We start from the raw sequence: 18,282 nt of genomic DNA on the forward strand, positions 1-18,282 counted from the left end.
CTGCAAACTTTGACATACAGTAGTCTCCGACAGTTTTTAAATTCTGTACAGTGGGATCAACTGACGATATTACCAACAATAAATTCTAAGTGGGAAGCATTCAAGAAATTAATCGTGGATGCTACTAAAAGTTTCATACCTATTAAGAAATATTGTTCAAGGTTTAGGCCTAAATGGTTATCTAATGAACTAATGAGACTCGTAACAGAGAAGAAAAATGCATGGGATGCATATAAATTATCAAGCGACTCAGAAGCCTATGGCAGATATAAGCTAGTCTGTAATCAGGTCACAAAGGAGGTTAGGCAGGCGAAGGCAGATTACGAGAAATCCTTGGCAAAAGATGCTAAGAAAAACAGCAAGGATTTCTTTACTTACATAAACTCTAAAAGGAAGGGGATGAATCTGATTGGTCCACTTGACATTGATGGTTCGACTGTTGATGATCCTGCTCAGATAGCAAACAAACAATGAGTATTTTGCATCTACATTCACACATGAGGAATTATTAAGGTTTGAAAATGGCAGAAGGTTATCAAATTGTAGAAGGATACTTAATGATTTTGTAATAACTGAAAGCAAAGTGGAGGAGAAATTGTTGAAGTTAAACATAAGAAAAGCACCTGGGGTGGATGGGATCTATCCAGTTATATTAAAGGAGGCGGCAAAGCAACTAAGCAAACCCTTAGCCATAATTATGAGAGCATCCTTGGACTCAGGGGAGTTTCCCACGGACTGGAGATGTGCAAATGTATCCCCAGTTCACAAAGGGGGATTGAAGGGTGACACGAGTAATTACAGACCAGTTAGTTTAACTTCTGTTCTGGGTAAAATAATGGAGTCACTGGTTAAAGATGCATTGCAGGATCATCTAGACAAGACTGCAGCAATAATTCAGACACAGCATGGGTTTGTTAAGGGAAAGTCTTGTCCGACAAATTTGATAGGATATTATGATGTGGTTACAAAGGAACTGGATGCAAAAAATAATTTTGATATCATATATTTGGATTTCAGGAAAGCTTTTGACACTGTTGCGCATGGAAGACTATTACAAATTGGAGCAGAATGGTATTAAGGGTAAGTTGCTACAATGGATAAAAGGATGGTTAAGTGGGAGAAGACAGAGGGTGGTAATCAATGGGTGCTGCTCTTCTTGGACTAATGTTATTAGTGGAGTCCCACAGGGTTCGGTGTTAGGTCCACTGTTGTTTTGTATATTTATCAATGATATTGATGAAGGTATATCAGGCTTAATGTCGAAGTTTGCAGATGATACAAAGGTTGGCAGGGTTGTTAATGACAGTAATGGCAGTGTGCTACTGCAACAGAATCTAGATAATTTGGGCAGATGGGCTAAGAAGTGGCAACTGAAGTTTAACCTTGACAAATGCAAAGTACTGCATATGGGTAGAAGTAACCCCAGAGAAACGTAACGACTGTGTGGTACTACACTTAAGGTGGTAGAAAATGAAACAGACCTGGGAGTAATTGTGCAGTCAGATATGAAGTTTTCTGAGCAATGCAGACAGGCTGCCAGGGCAGGTCATGGGGTTTTGTCAATGATATATAGGAATTTTGCTAGCAGGGAGAAGGAGGTGATTGTCCCTCTGTATAAGGCAATGGTCAGGCCACGCCTTGAGTACTGCGTACAGGTCTGGAGGCCTCATTTTAGGAAGGATGTAGATTTACTTGAGCATGTACAGAGAAGGGCAACAAGATTGGTGAATGGAACAAAGGGTTGCTCTTACAAAGAAAGGCTTAAGTTTTGCAAATTACAGTGTCTGGTGACTAGGTACCTATGAGATGATCTGATTGAAGTGTATAAGGCCTTTAATGGTTTGAGCATGGTGAATTCTGATGGGATCCTTCCACTTGCTCAGATTACAAACCTAAGGGGGCATAAATTCAAATTAAGAAAAGACAGATGTAGAATAGATGTGCGGAAATTTGCCTTTAGCCAGCAGGTGGTTCATTGCTGGAACAAACTTCCATCTGTCGTTGTGGAAGTTGACAGGTTTAATAAATTTAAGGAGGAACTGGACAGGCATTTGGAGGGAATGGTGTGATTTTTTTTTTTTTTTTTTTTTGGCTGATGCTGCATAAGCTCATACATTTGCTTTCTTGCATCACATGCCACTACTACTACTTTTTTTTTTTTTTTTTTGGTAGTTGTTGGCGCATCGGCTTCTGTGGCCATAATGCACCTCCCAAGGTTTTTGCAGTACTTTGATCCAAGCCCTAGGTGGGAATCGAACCCACGACCTTTGGGTTGCCAGGCAGGCACTTTACCCACCCGGTTAGCCCGGCCGGCACTACTACTGCTACTACTACTACATACCTTCATCAATATACCTAAGTCTGATATACCTTCATCAATATCATTGATAAATACATAAAAAAAGGGGGGGCCCAAAACCGAACCATGGTGAACTCCACTAATAACATTAGTCCGTGAAGATCAGTTCCATTAATTATCACTCGCTGTCTTTTCGCACTCAACTACCCTTTTATCCATTGTAGCAACTTGCCCTTAAAGCCATACTGCTCCAATTTGTACAGTAGTCTTCCATGTGCACCAGTATCAAAAGCTTTCCTAAAATTCAAGTATTATTCATAACAAGTCTCTTGTTATGAATAATTAACTTTCTCTTGATATTTATTTTTTTTATCATATTTTGCAAATATTTTTATCTTGTTTGATATCGGACAATAATTTGAATGAAACCAGATTTCAATTGGATTAATCAAGCCTACCCTTACCATGGGAAAAATCCCCAGAAATCCACAAGGCCAGTGCAGTGCTGATGCCTATTTGCACAAGAATACTAGAGAAACACATCCTGCAAGCAAATGCAGACCTCAAAATAAAGGAAAGCTTTCGATACTGTTGTACATAAAACGCTGTTGTACAAATTGGAGCAGTGTGGCATTAAGGACAAATTACAGCTCTGGATAAAGGATGGTTGAGCGGGAGAAGACAAAGAATGGTTATTAATGGATACTGCTCGTTATGGACTAATCTTATTAGTGAAGTTCCCGAGGGTTCAGTGCTGGGCCATTGTTGTTTTCTATATTTATTAATGATACTAATGAAGGTATATCAATCTTAATGTCTAAGTTTGCAGATGATACAAAGTTTGGCAGCATGGTTAATTAGAGTAATCAGGGTAAGCTGCTGCAACAAAATCTAAAAAAATTAGGCAGATGGGCTGAAAAATGGCAGTTGAAGTTTAACACTGACAACAAACTCGAGGTACTGCATATGGGTAATGATGATCCCAGATTAACATACCAACTATGTGGTACTACACTCAGGGTAGTGGAGCCGACCGGGCTAGCCGAGTGGGTAAAGTACCTGCCCGGCAACCCAAAGGTCGCGGGTTTGATTCCCGCCTCAGGCTTGGATCAAAGTACTGCAAAAACCTTGGGAGGTGCAATATGGCCAAAGAAGCGGATGCGCCAACAACTACCAAATCAAAAAAAAAAAAAAAAAAGGGTAGTGGAAAATGAAAAAAAACCTTGGGGTAATTGTGCAAACAGATATGAAGTTCTGTGAGCAATGCAGACAGGCTATTAGGACAGCTCATGGGGTTTGTCTATAATATACAGGAACTTTGCTAGTAGGGATAAGAAAGTGATTACCCTGATATATGAGGCAGTTGTTAGGCCACATCTTGAGTACTGAATACAAATCTGGAGGCATCATTTAACCCTTCACCAGTCGCTATGTATCTCTCTGATACATACGTCATATTTTTCTTTATTTCTGGGAACAAGATGTTGTTGCACATGTGTTCTTCTCAGTAGCTTCCTACGTTGCTTGTTGGAAGCCATTGGTATTGGTTTCGATTCAGTCTGCTGTTTGTATCTGTGAGATACAGTGCATCCATCTGTGTAAGTGTGCTGCATTGCTTTTGATGGCCGGGATGGATCGCTTATACCCAAGTAATGCAAATGTAGCTGAATTATTTGTGCCCTGCTGTTTTCTGAGGAAGTAAGTGACGAAAGCATTGATGATGGGTCCGAATCTGATGAGGATTATGTTGAAAAAAGAGGCGACAACTCGGAGAGTGCCCAAGATGCTACATGAGAAGAGGAAAGTTGCAATGAAGAGGATGACACTGACAGTTTTTTCATAGGAAAAGATAAATCGACAAAGTGGAGGAAAGTCAACAGATCAACAAAAATTCGGCGCAGATCTCAAAATCTTCTAACAAAATTGCCTGGAGTTATTGGTCAAGAAAGAAACGCCAGCACGCCCTCTGAAGCATGGAACTGCCTTATTACAGAGAAAATTTTAGATAAAATTGTTGAATACAAAAATCAGTATATTCAAACTGTCAAACTACAGCCAGGAAAGAAATGCCCAATTTACAGAAAAAATTGAGATAAAAGCTTTCATTGGCCTTTATTTAGCTGGAGCACTTCAGAGTAACAAGCAGAGATTGGAAGAATTATTGGGAACTGACAGAAATGGCACTGAAAAATTTCGCTTAGTAATGAACCAGAGATGCTTCAAGTTCCTCATCAGGTGCATAAGATTTGATGATCAAACAACCAGGGATGAGAGAAGAAAACGTGATCGCCTCACCCCCCCCCCCCCATAAGAGAGAGAGATTTTCACTGAATTTGTGAAAAACTGCAAGACGTGTTAGTCTCCAGGTCAGAATCTAACTATTGATGAGAAATTAGAGACCTTCAGAGGAAAATGCGGTTTCAAACAGTCAAAAGACTGGCAGAACCTATCCATGGAATTGGACGGCACAATAAGGTGGATAATTGGTTTATGGATGTCAATTTACTTTTGGAACTCAGAAAAAGGAAACTCTCTTATGTTGGAACAACAAAAAAGAACAAACTTCAACTCCCAGTTTAATTTGTCAGCCAAGAACCGACCTGAAAAATCAAGTCTGTTTGGCTTTTACTGATAGGAATAATAGTATTTAGGCTTGTATTTGTAGACTATATTGGCAACACCAGTTAGAGAAGTTGCCATCTTGTACATTTTTTTTTAAAAAACTTTAATGATATTATACTTTAATAAATTTTAAGTCCTTTTATTAATCTTTATTCCTTCCTAAACTGAGAGAGGGTATCACTCCTGGGCCATACTATCATTTCATTGGAAATAAAAAATATGCTGAATAAAGATTGCTTTTTTGTGGATAATCGAATAACTGCGGGAAAGTATTCTCAGGTGAGAATTTAAGAGAAATTTTAGGTGACAATCCCAGATGTGGGAATAATATATGTGTTAGGGCAAATGTGCAATCTGTTCAAAGTCATTAACTGTTTAGAAGAAGAAGAGTAACACTGACAGTGAAAAAGAAAAACCCAGGTTTTCAATGCATCAAAAGCAATACTTGAGATACGTTAATGCAGGAAAAGTTAGATCTTGGTTATCTCCTGTATAGATATGTGATGTTGTGAAATCTGAGTGTTGCTGATGAAGCACAGAACAGACTTTTTTTTTTGTGAGAAGACATGATTGTGTTTATCAGACTGATCAGGCAATATCCCCCCCATAAGTCCATTCTGATTTCTATATAATTGCATTCCTGTTGAGGTGATCCTGCAATACTTCTTTAACCAGTGACTGACCTCACTGCTTTCTGCTGAACAGGACAAGCTTATAAGTCTCTAATTACTCACTTTGCTTTTTGATCCCCCTCTGTGTGAATAAGAAATATATTTGCACATTCCCAATCTAAGGATGCTCTCATAATTGTGGCCTAGTGTTTGCTTATCTTTTTTTTCTGCATATTTTAATGTAACTGGATAGATCCCATTAACCCAGCTGTCGTATTTAATTTTAGCTTCAATATCAATTAAAATTTGGTACACCTCTGGTATTGCCATCTCTAAAAACTCCTTTATTCATGAATATAGATGCAAAATATTTATTCAGTTTGTCAGCAGCCTAAATGGGATGTCAGTAGTTATGCCATTTATATCTAGTGGGCCAATATGGTTCATCCCTTTCCTTCTAGTGTTAACATATGGTTGTTTGCTACTTTTATTTGCATTATTAGCCAAAGGCTTCTTATAGTCTGCCTTAGCTTGCTTAACCCCCTTAGTAACCTGATTTCAGGTCATTAAGGTGTGTACTGCAGGATTCCATGACACCCCCCCCCCCCCGATAATTTATAATCATCCCAAGCCACTAGCTTCATCAGTTCATTTGGCTTCAATTTAGGTTTAAACCTGGAACAATGTTTCTTAGTTGGTATAAAAATATTAGTAGCTGCTATGATTATAATTTGTTGTTGGTAATGTCATCAGTTGGTCCCAGTGAATAGAATTTAAAAATTGTGCGAGACAGTTGTACTAACTGTTGCTTTTGCAAAAGTTACTACAACTGTCTCACACAATTGATATAATATTTGTAGTAACAGTTGCAGTAACCTTTGCAAAAGCAAAGGTTACTACACCTGTTACTACAAATACAAGTTCTAGAAATATCTGGAAAGTTAAAATTCCTTATTATATGACATTCTGATTTACTTGCCCACTATTTGTCTCTAGAGTTGTTCACGGTACTTGGTACATTGTGCACTATGCATTGTACTCAGTGACTCTGACCAACTCTGTGTGTGTATATGTCTCTTGTGTTGAAGATAGTCTCTGTAAATGCCGGAGTTTGTGAGGGTTTGTGTGAGTTAGCGAAGGGGTGTGTTGGTGTTTTCTTCACCTGGTTGCTTGGCTGCGGGGCCGTTGGAAAACCATGGTCCCTCGTTGTCCTTCCTTCACCATGTGGAGGTGAGCCAGGCACTAGAGAATTGATCTCTGGCCCCACCAGAGTTGAAGGAGGAAAGAATGCAGAGTAAGGTATCCTCCATAGAGATGTCCCCATAGTGGCCAATCCTGTGCTGGGGATCCCAGATCCAGCATATCCCACTTGCAGTGGGATAGGCTGGATAAAAGGCCCTGCCTGAAGACAGCAGGAATAATTCCACATGACTGGATGGCAAGTGTCGGCAGCACAGGGTGCAGACAGGCCAAGAAGTCAAGACCTCCATCCCATGCCAATGGTGGTGTAAGCAAACATTATGTGTCCCTCAACTTCAGAGGTATGTAACTGAGGTCTGCACTAGAGGGGGATGGAGGAGTTCCCACATGTGGATAAAGGCAGCCAGAACAAAGTCAGAGGGGTACTTGAAGGTCAGAAGAACATGAAGGAAGTAGTATGCGTCATTTTGGAAGGGGGATAGCTCCTGAGTTTGGTAAACGGGACACAGAATAGATGATGATAATCAGGGCACAGTTAGAGAACATGGGCCCAGTCTTCCAGCTCATCAAACATACAGATGAGGGCCCTCCATAAGGCCCAGGGAGTGAAGTGTCCCATTGAGGGAGCCATGTCCACTGACCAAGAAAAGAACAGAGACTAGGGGAGGGCCAGGGCTGCAACTTCAGATTGAGAGTATTCATGTCAGGGATGAACTTCTTGGTGACTAGTCCTATATTGGAGGTCGTCCTCTCTGCCAAATGGCAGCGAGAGCTTCTAAAGGATGATCTTTCTCTCAACTCAGATCATTAACCAGATCAATGGAAAAATCAAAGACTCGCACAGGAATTCCCTTGCGGATGCAGTATCTGAGTCCGGTTAACCACTTCCAGGTCAAACGGCAAGGTGGCAGCAACAACCTGGAGGGATGGGGTAAACACTGCTCTGCAGGCCCTGGAAATAGTAAGAAGAATCAGCCTCTGGATGGTTTCAAGTTGGGCATGTTTATGGACAACCAGTGCTCTCTTGTACCAAATGCCTGCCCCGTAGCAGACAATAAGGATGAGCAAACATGAGTGGAGAATGGCAAAAGGACCTGCCTCCGAGAACCAGCTAGATCTGGTCACACGAGAAAGTAGGCCAATGTATTTTTTTGACTTTTATCCTAACGTTGCAAATGTGGGCACTGCAGTTCAGTTTTGGGTCAATAGTGAGTCCTAGGTATTTCCATTCGGTTGTATGCTGGAATTGCTGTCCGCATTTGGATAAGTGAAGGTTTTCTTTTAACACGCAGTCCTTTTATACTAATGACTTTGGATTTACCGGGAGAAATGTTAAGTCAAGGTGTTAGGGCCCAATGACCCAGGACACTGCTGGACTTGTGCTCAAGGGTGGTCCTACTATCACCTGGAATGAGAACGATAAGATCAACCACAAAAGCAGCTATGGTAATGTTTTGAAACTCGATCTCTCATCCAAGATGATGAACCAAAAGAAAGATCACAGAACTGAGCCCTGGGTGATGAGCTGTGTCTCAGTTTGAAATTTGTTTTGCATGGTGACTGCGCAATTTGTGAAATAACTGTTCATGATCCAGAAGAGATTCTGTGATACACACATCTGGTGGAAGCATTTTTTTTTTTTTTTTTTTTTTTTTTGTTAGTTGTTGGCACATCGGCTTCTATGGCCATACTGCACCTCCCAAGGTTTTTGCATTTTGTACCCTGATCCAAGGACGAGGCGGGATTCGAACCCGCGACCTTTGAGTTGCCAGGCAGGCACTTTACCCACCCAGCTACCCAGTCGGCAGGTGGAAGCAATGCAAAACAATTTCACCAAATGCTCCTTCAAAGCTGACCAAGATGGCCAGCAAGTACTTGGACTGCATATGCTCAGCAGTGTTGACAATGTGGAAGATGGCACCCTCAGCACAGGCTTTGCTTGAATCTGAACTGGCAAACAGAGTGGAGGGTGGCAGCAGTATAGTGAGCAGAAGAACTGAACAAGATGAGCTGCTCCAAGATTTTTCACAACACTGGAAGGAGGCTATGGGTCGACAAGCTTTTTTAGAGGCTTGGGAATTGATTCTTGGGAATGAGCTACATTAGTATGTCTTTCCAGATGTCTCAGCATGGTCTGTGCTTGTTAACAGGAGAAACTGCCTCTCCACTAAACTTAAACAGAAAGGATGCAAGAATATTTGCTGATGCCATAGGGGCAGTGAATAGGAAAACTGCTAGCTTGGAGAAGGATAAACAGATTAATAGCAGCCGCAGGCAGAAGTGAAAGTGACACTTTCATTGCTTCTATTGGAAAATGCAGCAAGGTACCAGGATTTCAAGGCCTGCTGTGGGTCATCTTGCAATAAGGAAATACATCGGAATCATTAGGGTAACTAAAAGTAAGAACATGTGCATGTATACTTGCATCTACACATGCTAGGAGCATAGTAAATAAATTTGATGCATTTGAAGTGCTAGTCAAGTCATCAAATGCAGACACTGTGAGAATATCAGAGATGTGGTGTCACTCAGATATCAGGGTGTACAATGATGACCACTCTCTGTCTTATATCAATCAACCATCCCTTTATCCATAACAGTACTTGCCTTTAATGTCACAGTGCTCCAATTTGTACAGAAGTCTTTTATATGCAACAATATTCAAAACTTTCCTGAATTTCCTGCCCTTCATGGACTAATGTTATTAGTGGAGTTCCACAGAGTCCGGTGCTGGGCCCACTGTTGTTTTCTGTATTCATTAATGAAAATGATGAAGGTAAAAAAAAAGGTAAAGGTAAAGTGCAGCCATTATCAACCCACTGCAGGATGGAAGCCTCCTCAACAATTAATGCTGAGGGAAATAGACCATAATCTGCCACGCTGGTCCAGTGTGGGTTGGCAGATCGACCGTATTTAGTAGTCAGGGGCTTGAACCCCGGTCTACTCAAAGACCATGTGCTACTGCACTCCCGCTCCTGACCACTCAGCTACGAAGGTATATCAGGCTTATTGTCTAAGTTTGCAGATTATACAAAAGTTGGCAGGGTGACTAATGACAGTAATGAAGGTATGCTTCTTCAAAAAGATCTAGAAAAATTAGGCAGATGGGCTGAGAAATGGCAATTGAAGTTTAACATTGACAAATTCAAGGTAATGCATATGAGTAGCACTAATATAAGAGTAAATAACCAACTGTATGGTACTATACTCTGGGTAGTGGAAAATATAAAGGACTTGGGGTTAATTATGTCAGATATGAAGTTCTCTGGACAGTGCAAACAGGATGCTTGATTTTTGTCATGATATACAGGAATTCTTCTACAAGGGCTAAGGACAGTTCTTATCCTATCCCACTGTATAAGGCAATGGTCAAGCCACATATTGACTACTGCATACAGGTCTAGTGACCTCACTTTAGGAAGGACATAGAGCTACTGTAATGGATACAGTAAAGGGCAATGAGACTAGCAAGGGGAATAATGGGGTGCTCTTACCAAGTAAGAGCTTCAGTTCTGCAAATTGCATCATCTAGAGATTAGACACCTGTGAGGTGATCTGATTGAGGTTTAAGACTTTGAATGGCTTTAGCAAAAACTCAGTGCCAATGGGATTTTCTCTCTTGCTCAGACTATGCACATGAGGAGGCATAAATTCAAGTTGAGCAAGGATGGTTGCAGAAGAGATGTGAGTTTGCCTTCAGCTGACAGGTGGTTGATTGATTAAAGAAGCTTCCGTTGTTTTGGAAGTGGATAGTTTAAATAAATTCAAGGAAGAAACAGACAAACTATTTGAGGGAATTTAAAGGTGAAATGAATTTTTTTTTTTTTTTTTTTTTTGACTGATGATGTATAAACTTCCTTTCTTTCTTGCCTCATTTGCCACTACTAATACTAATTGAATGTGTATTCCAACTAACTTTTAGTTCTACAAGTATTCCAACAATTTAAATGTCTCTATGATCTCCCATTATGCAATAGATAAATATTTGATATTTTAACTATAATTTTTTCATCATGCATCAAATACAACTTACTTACATTATAATTTTATCACTACGTGGAATGATTATATATAAAAAGCAAATTTAAGAATTAGCTGATACTTTTATATTAATTTATTAAATTTCAAATGATAAAGATTAATGGTTAGTTTCCTAATTCTAAAGTAAGTAAAAGATGTGCAGAAAAAAAAAAAAAAAATATCAAACCTTATTTATGATGAGGTCTGGGAATGGTCCGAACTAGAAACGCTTGCTGCAATAGAATTAAGGACATTTAGCTCAATACTTAAAAGTCATGCAACTCAAGCAAGAAGGCTGGTGAAACAATAATTTAAAGTGAAATCATTCTGCATAACCATTATTTTTTTTAAAATTTACATGCAAATATCAAACTTTAAAATTAAAAAAGAAATGTATAGCCATACATACAATAAAACCTCAATTTAACAAACCATATGATGTAACGTCTATCCACTAAACTGGTCCATTAAAATTGAAAGAAATGCATAAAAAATATTTAAAAATGTTGCAACACTATTTTACTGAAATTATCAGTTGTGTGGAGTAAAAGTGCTTTAAATTTTTCTGTATTGCATAGTTGCAACTCTGAATGGAGTTGCCATTATGTGGAGGTAAAGCTGTCGGAACAGCTTTACCTCCTCTCTCTTTTTTTTTTTTTTTTTTTTTTGTTAGTTGTTGGCACATCGGCTTCTGTGGCCATAATGCACCTCCCAAAGTTTTTTGCATTTTACTCTGATCCAAGCCTGAGGCGGGATTCGAACCCATGACCTTTGGGTTGCTAGGCAGGCACTTTACCCACCTGGCTAGCCAGATGACACTCCATCAATGTTTTACATTCTTGGCAGGCTAATGGAAGGTGATGGCAAGAAAAATTCTACCTATTCACACTCTCTACTTATGTGAATCATGTAAATCTTATTTTATAAAGGGGCTTGAAGAACCTTGCAAGCTCTAGCTAGGCAGCTTTCTGATGCTGCCTCTGAATAAATATCTCCCCAAAAGTCCTTTGGTGTAATAATAGTGATGAAACTAAAGTACCATGAGGACTATCACAGCAAGAAGCTTCCTCCAGAGTCAACAGTGCCTGCTGATACAAATTTGATATGGCTATTAAAGTGCGGTGGGGAACCTGTATAAGGAACATGCCCACAATATTAGCTCCTGTATCTTAACAAGTTACTTCAAGAGCCATAGAAGAAAGAGAAAAAAATGCTTCATATAGTATTTTAGTTTTTCTATCTGATTATCTGATACTGTATTTATAAATGAAAGAGGCCAATATTTTCATCAGCTGAGTTAAATCCACTTCACTGATAAAATATTTTAATCAATGGTAATTATTATAGATGAGACAGTTTCATCATAGGATTCCTTACAGATGAAAAGCCTAGTTCGGTGGATGCTGCACTCTGTTTCTGAAGTTCATTAAATTGAGGTCCATTAAAGCAAGCATTTACTAAATTACAAAGCAAACTAAATTTGGAAACACTACACTTAAAGTGAGACATTGCATTTAATTACATAATGCATTAAATTCATGCTAATTATAAAAAAAAGTGAGAATCAAAGTTTTAAAATAATCTTTAATCATGCTGAAAAAAAAATTATATACATATGCAGTAAAGATAAAAACATCATTTAATTTATATTCAAACAATATTCTTTCGTGAATGAAGTGCAAAAAACAGGAATAAAGAAAAACTCCCAAAAAGTCCTTCAAATAATAAAAAAAATTATTTCATCTTCCTATACTATTATCAGCTTTACTTAATTTTATTTATGCATAATAATGATATTCAAATGTTTATTATAGACATGTATCAAAATAATAAATGAAATCACTTCTTGAATCTCTTGTCAAGAGGGTTACTTTACAGAACAACAATTATAAAATACAGTATGGTAAATCCATTTTGATAGCAAATGTGATCAATATGTAATTTATATGTTTCATTAAATCAACAAGATGAAGAGTATATACGAAGTTGTTATATTGGTTCTTGTGTAATATATATATAGACAAATGTATTAGATCAGTGTATTGAGTAAGAGTTGCTGACCTGTCAAGTGTAATTACAATGGAATAAATTGAGCATGCTTGCAAGGTAAAAGCAGATTACCTGAAATTAAATGAAATTAAGATTAACTTAAAAATAATAAAAATGGTACCAATACTGTAGGTCCAAAGACTTTTAACTACATCTTCAAAAGGTCGGCAGCCAAAACCGTAGGAGCCACAGCAATAGGCAAGGTCTCTGTTTCTGTTATGATGTATACATATGAAACGTATACATCATAGCCGATCCAATAGAGACCAAAAAGGAAGGAATAAAAATAATATAATTCAAAAATAAATAAATAAAAGTAAAATGCTAAAATAAAACTGATAAATTCTGTCAAAGAAAAAAAAAATGCTAAATTAGAACCGATAAGTTCTGTCAAGGAAAAAAGAGTGACAGTATGGAAGAAAGCAAAATGCCAAGTTTGAAATTTAAACAAAGTAAACTTAAGATAAAAGAATAAAGTCAGGCTTCTTTGACAACTTACTGTAGGATCAGACCAGAGACAGTGAAATTAGCAGAGTGTAATGAATGTAGGACTGTATGGGAGACCAAAGAAATGAGTCGATAGTTCTATGTACATTTAGATTGGTTGAAGTAACCCCAAGTGTGTGTGTGTGTGTGTTGGGGGGGGGGGAGGTGTGAAATGGTCAAAGTGAAACATGCCCATGTGACGGGGAAGTAAGCATTAGCATAGGCATATGATGCAAGAAAGCACGCTTTATATAGCATCGGCCAAAAAAAAAAAAAAAACACCCTTATTTCACCCATCCACTTGCTCCAAATGTTTGTTGAGTTCTGCCTTGAATCTATTTAAGCTATCAACTTCTATGACAGATAGAAGTTTGTTCCGCCAATCAAACGCCTGCTGGCTAAAGGCAAACTTCCACACATCTATTCTACAACCGTCTTTCCTCAATTTGAATTTATGCCCTCTCAGGTGATTATTCTGAGCAAGAGGAAGAATCTCATCCGCATTGAGCATGCTCAAACCATTCAAGGCTTTATACACCTCAATCAGATCACCTCACAGGTGCCTAGTCCCCAGACACTGTAATTTGCAAAACTTAAGCCTTTCTTTGTAAGAGCAACCCTTTGTTCCATTCACTAATCTTGTTTCCCTTCTCTCTACTCATTTCAACAGCTCTACATCCTTCTTAAAATGAGGCCTCCAGACCTGTATACATACTCAAGGTGTGGCCTCACCTTTGCCTTATACAAGGGGATAATCACCTCCTTATCCCTGCTAGAAAAATTCCAGTATATCATTGACAAGACACCATGAGCTACTCTTGCAGACTGTCTGCACTGCTCAGAAAATTTCATATCTGCCTGCACAATTACCCCCAGATTCTTTTCATTCTCTACCACTGTCGGTGTGGTACCACAGAGTTGATACGTTACTCTGGGATTACTGCCTTCCATATATAGTACTTTACATTTGTCAATGTTAAACTTCATTAGCCACCTCTCAGCCCATCTGCTCAACTTTTCTAGATCCTGTTGCAGCAGTGTACTGTCATTAGTGTCATTAAAAACCCTGCCAACCTTCGTATCGTCTGCAAACTTGGACATTAAGCCTGATATACCATAATCAGTATCATTTATAAGTACACAAAACAACAATGGACCCAACACTGAACCCAGAGGGACTCCACTAATAACATTAGTCCACGAAGAGCAGTGTCCATTGATGACCACTCTGTCTTCTCCCACTTAGTCATCCCTTTATCCATAGCAGCAATTTGTCTCCAATGCCACACTGCTCCAATTCGTTCAGCAGTCTTCCATGTGCAACAGTATCAAAGGCTATTCTTAGATCCAAATATATGATATCAAAGTTATTCTTTGCATCCAGTTCCTCTGTGACTACATCATAGTATCCAATCAAATTAGTCAGACAAGACTTCCCCTTAACAAACCCGTGCTGTGTCCGAGCTATAACTGAAGTCTTGTCTACATGATCCTGCAATGCTTCTTTAACCAGTGCCTCCATTAATTTCCCTGGAACAGAAGTTAAACTAACAGGTCTGTAATTGCCTGTGTCTCCCTTTGATCCTCCTTTGTGGATTTGGGGTCACATTTGCACATCTCCAGTCCATGGGTACCTCCCCTGAGTTCAGGGAAGCTCTCATAATTATGGTTAAGGGTTTGCTTACTAACTTTGCTGCCTCCTTTAATATAACTGGATAGATTCCATCCATCCCAGGTGTAATGCTTGTGTTTATCTTCAACAGTCTCTTCTTCACTCTACTCTCAGTTATTACAAGATTATCTAGCTTACTGCCAGAGTTGAATACACCTCTGGCATTCCCCTCCCTGAATAACTCCTCATGTGTGAATGTGGATGGAAAATATTCATTTAGTTTGTTAGCTACCTGAGCAGGATCTTCAACAGTTGAACCATCGATATCAAGTGGATCAATCTGATTTATCCCCTTCCTTCTAGAGTTTACATAAGTAAAGAACTCTTTGCTGTTTTTCTTTGCATCCTTTGCCAAAGATTTCTCATAATCTGCCTTTGCCTGCCTAACCTCCTGTGTAACTTGGTTACAGACCAGCTTATATCTATCATAGGCTTCTGTGTCACTTGGTGATTCCCTTCTACTTCTCTCTCTTTCTTTTTCATGGGGGCAATTCAGAATTTTTTTTTTTTGGCTGGTGCAGCATAAGCCTCACGCTTCCTTGCACCCTATGGCTAATAATAATAATAATAAAATAATAACATGTTAATTTATATGTATCCCATGCATGAAAAAAGAAAGCAATAGCAGAAGCAATTAAACAAATGAGGCAGATGTGTCAGCAAAATGAGAATAAAAAGGGAGAAAAAGGGAAAATAGAAGACTATCAAAATAGTGTTGAATTTTGCTTAAGACAAAAAACAGAAGCAATAGCAGAAGGATAACAACTCAATACTGCTTTCGGCCAGCCTAATCGCGCATGAGAAATACATTATAGTGTTAAAGGACAGCAGAAAGCAAGTGGAATAAGGGGAGGTATAGTTGTGCTCGGGCTATCCATGGTTGTGACACCTGATCAAAGTTTGCCCCTGGACGGAAGACTGGACATATGCCTCATGAGTTTAAGTCAGTATTGGTATTGCAAAAATTGGACTGAACAATATCAATGAAGAAATATAAAAAGAAAATAAAAATAATCAAAGACGACAAAATAGTAAGTAGGACATAACAAAAGAAAATACCCCCGTAATAAGCCAATCTCTCTCTCTCTCTCTCTCTCTCTATATATATATATATATATATATATATATATATATATATCAGTAATGAAAACAATTAGGGATCATTACAATACTGATTACACAAAATATTTGCAATGTAGAATACAAGGACATCAATTTTACAAAAGTGACAAGGAAATTGTTAGTTTGGCAAAATTCATTATTGAATGATATCTCCTTAATATAATTTACCCAAATCAACATCTTGGTAAACTGAAAGATCAGCATGCTACTTACGGAATGTTGTTTGGAATGTCATAAAACAACTTGGGTAGATTCTGGAAGGTACCATTCCAAGGAAGCACAATAGGATAAAGATGATTTCAAAGTCTATTACTATCTACTTTGCAAAAATATGACATTTGGTTTCATCTGCAAAGTAGATTTTCTGCAGCCACAAAACATGGGCATCAACTTACACTAAACAAAGCCAAAGAGGGTTTTATGCAGAGTAGACTAATAGACCTATCTAGATATCAGAATTTTTAAAACTTCAGTACAGACCAGCTTTTCTGCTGGAATGCACTAAAATGATATTACGGAATGTTTCTTCCAAATTAACAATTTATGCATCTCATTCAGCATCTCCACTGCTTTGTTCAAATATTCCGTAATTGCTGATATATCCATTTTTTTAAAAAAATTGGTTAAATAATAAATTAATTAAAAAATATATATATAGCGTATATACACACTGAGTTGGCTTTGCATTGGCAACATCTATCTAATACCTTGAGTGGTCACCTTTTTGCCTGAAATACAGCCCGTAACTTTTTTGGTATGGTGTGCAGTATGTGTTGCACTAGTGCTACCCATGCATTGCACAATGTGTCCAGTAATGCCTATACACTGTCAGACTTGAATGTTTTTTTCCCGTAGGTCATAACTCAATTAGGTTGAAATGGGATGAGTTGGGTGGCAATAGGAGGATGGAGAATTCACTGTTGTGCTCCTGAAACTAGTTAGCAACCTACCAGATATTGTGTCATGGTACACTGTTTTTCTGATAGATGCTGGAGTTGTCTGGATACACTGTCATCATGAAGGTGGGAGTGATCCCATCAAGTCAATAATTAATGGTGATCAGAGGACCCAGGACATGCCATGAAAACAATTCCAAAACCATACAGTCACCGCTTCTAGCCTGCCAAATACCAACAGTGCATCTTGGCACCATGATCTCCTGTTGCTTTCTATAACTGTGGATACACCAATCAGCTTGATAGACTCAGAAATGGGTATTCATGAAAATCTGTCATCTGGTCATCAGATCAGGCAACACATTTCCACATGTTGATGGTCCAGTGCTGACATGCCTGTGCAAGGTGTAGTTTCTTGTGTTTCGCAGTGAGTACGGGGATATCCACAATACCCACTGACTGCCATAAGCTGTACAAGATAATGTCTGGCACACAGCCTTCTTGTGTTTCGCAGTGAGTACGGGGATATCCACAATACCCACTGACTGCCATAGGCTGTACAAGATAATGTCTGGCACACAGCCCATGTGGATATTGGTCTTGATATTCCTAGATCATATTGGATGGTTAGCTGGGCCACTGTGCTGTGTTATGAAATGAGACACACAACACTCACCATGGGCATCGACCACATGTAGCTGTCCCATCTGCATGGCCTTTGGCTGGTTGTTTAATTGTGGTTGAGCCATGGTAGACTTGTGACACAACAGTTATTTGTTGTTATTTGGTTTTTTAGGAGCATTAGCAACTAAGGCCATATTGTTCCGGGATATGCGCTGGTCATTCCCTGACCTTTCCGCATCCTCCGTATTTGGTGGTGAAGGGCTCGAACCCCGGTCTAATCAAGAAGCGTGTGCTACGCACTACTGCTCCTTCCCACCTGGCTACGGAGGCACCCTGTGACACAACAGAAGGGAGCATTTAATAGTGTTGACTGTTGCTGAGATATTGCACTAGCATGTCTTGCCCCTACAATCATTTCACGTTTGAAGTTGTAAAGATCTTGATGCTGACTCATTCTTCCTAGCACACACACTCAAAAACTGATCATCACGTGTGTGAACTACAATCGTATATCAGCCATTCCTGACTTCAAGCCGTCGCCAGTGACACAGTGTGTGTGTGTGTGTATGTATATAAAGTGAAAAAAATGAGGGGATAGAGAGTAATAGCAGGTAACAAAAAAAAATGTATAATAAGAGATAAATAATTACAAAATTGACAAAATAAGGATGGTGCCACACA

At 38.9% G+C, this 18,282-nt stretch overlaps 1 protein-coding gene across 3 annotated transcripts in view; it reads right to left on the reverse strand.

The window, feature by feature from the left end:
- Positions 1-18,282, reverse strand: part of kmr (pleckstrin homology domain-containing family A member kramer) — a 666,551-nt gene that overhangs the window by 11,453 nt on the left and 636,816 nt on the right. Inside the window, exon 27 of one of the 3 annotated variants that reach the window (XM_090386566.1) lies at positions 10,940-10,985. The exons of the other annotated variants lie outside the window; for them this stretch is intronic. Coding sequence (XP_090242692.1) covers positions 10,945-10,985 — 41 coding nt within the window. The 3' untranslated portion in view covers positions 10,940-10,944. The remainder of the gene's footprint in view (positions 1-10,939; positions 10,986-18,282) is intronic. 3 annotated transcript variants of the gene reach the window in all.

This window comes from Mastigoproctus giganteus, chromosome 12 (genome assembly GCF_048544385.1).
Source record: "Mastigoproctus giganteus isolate SK-2022 chromosome 12, ASM4854438v1, whole genome shotgun sequence".
NCBI classification, from domain to species: Eukaryota; Metazoa; Arthropoda; class Arachnida; order Uropygi; family Thelyphonidae; genus Mastigoproctus; species Mastigoproctus giganteus.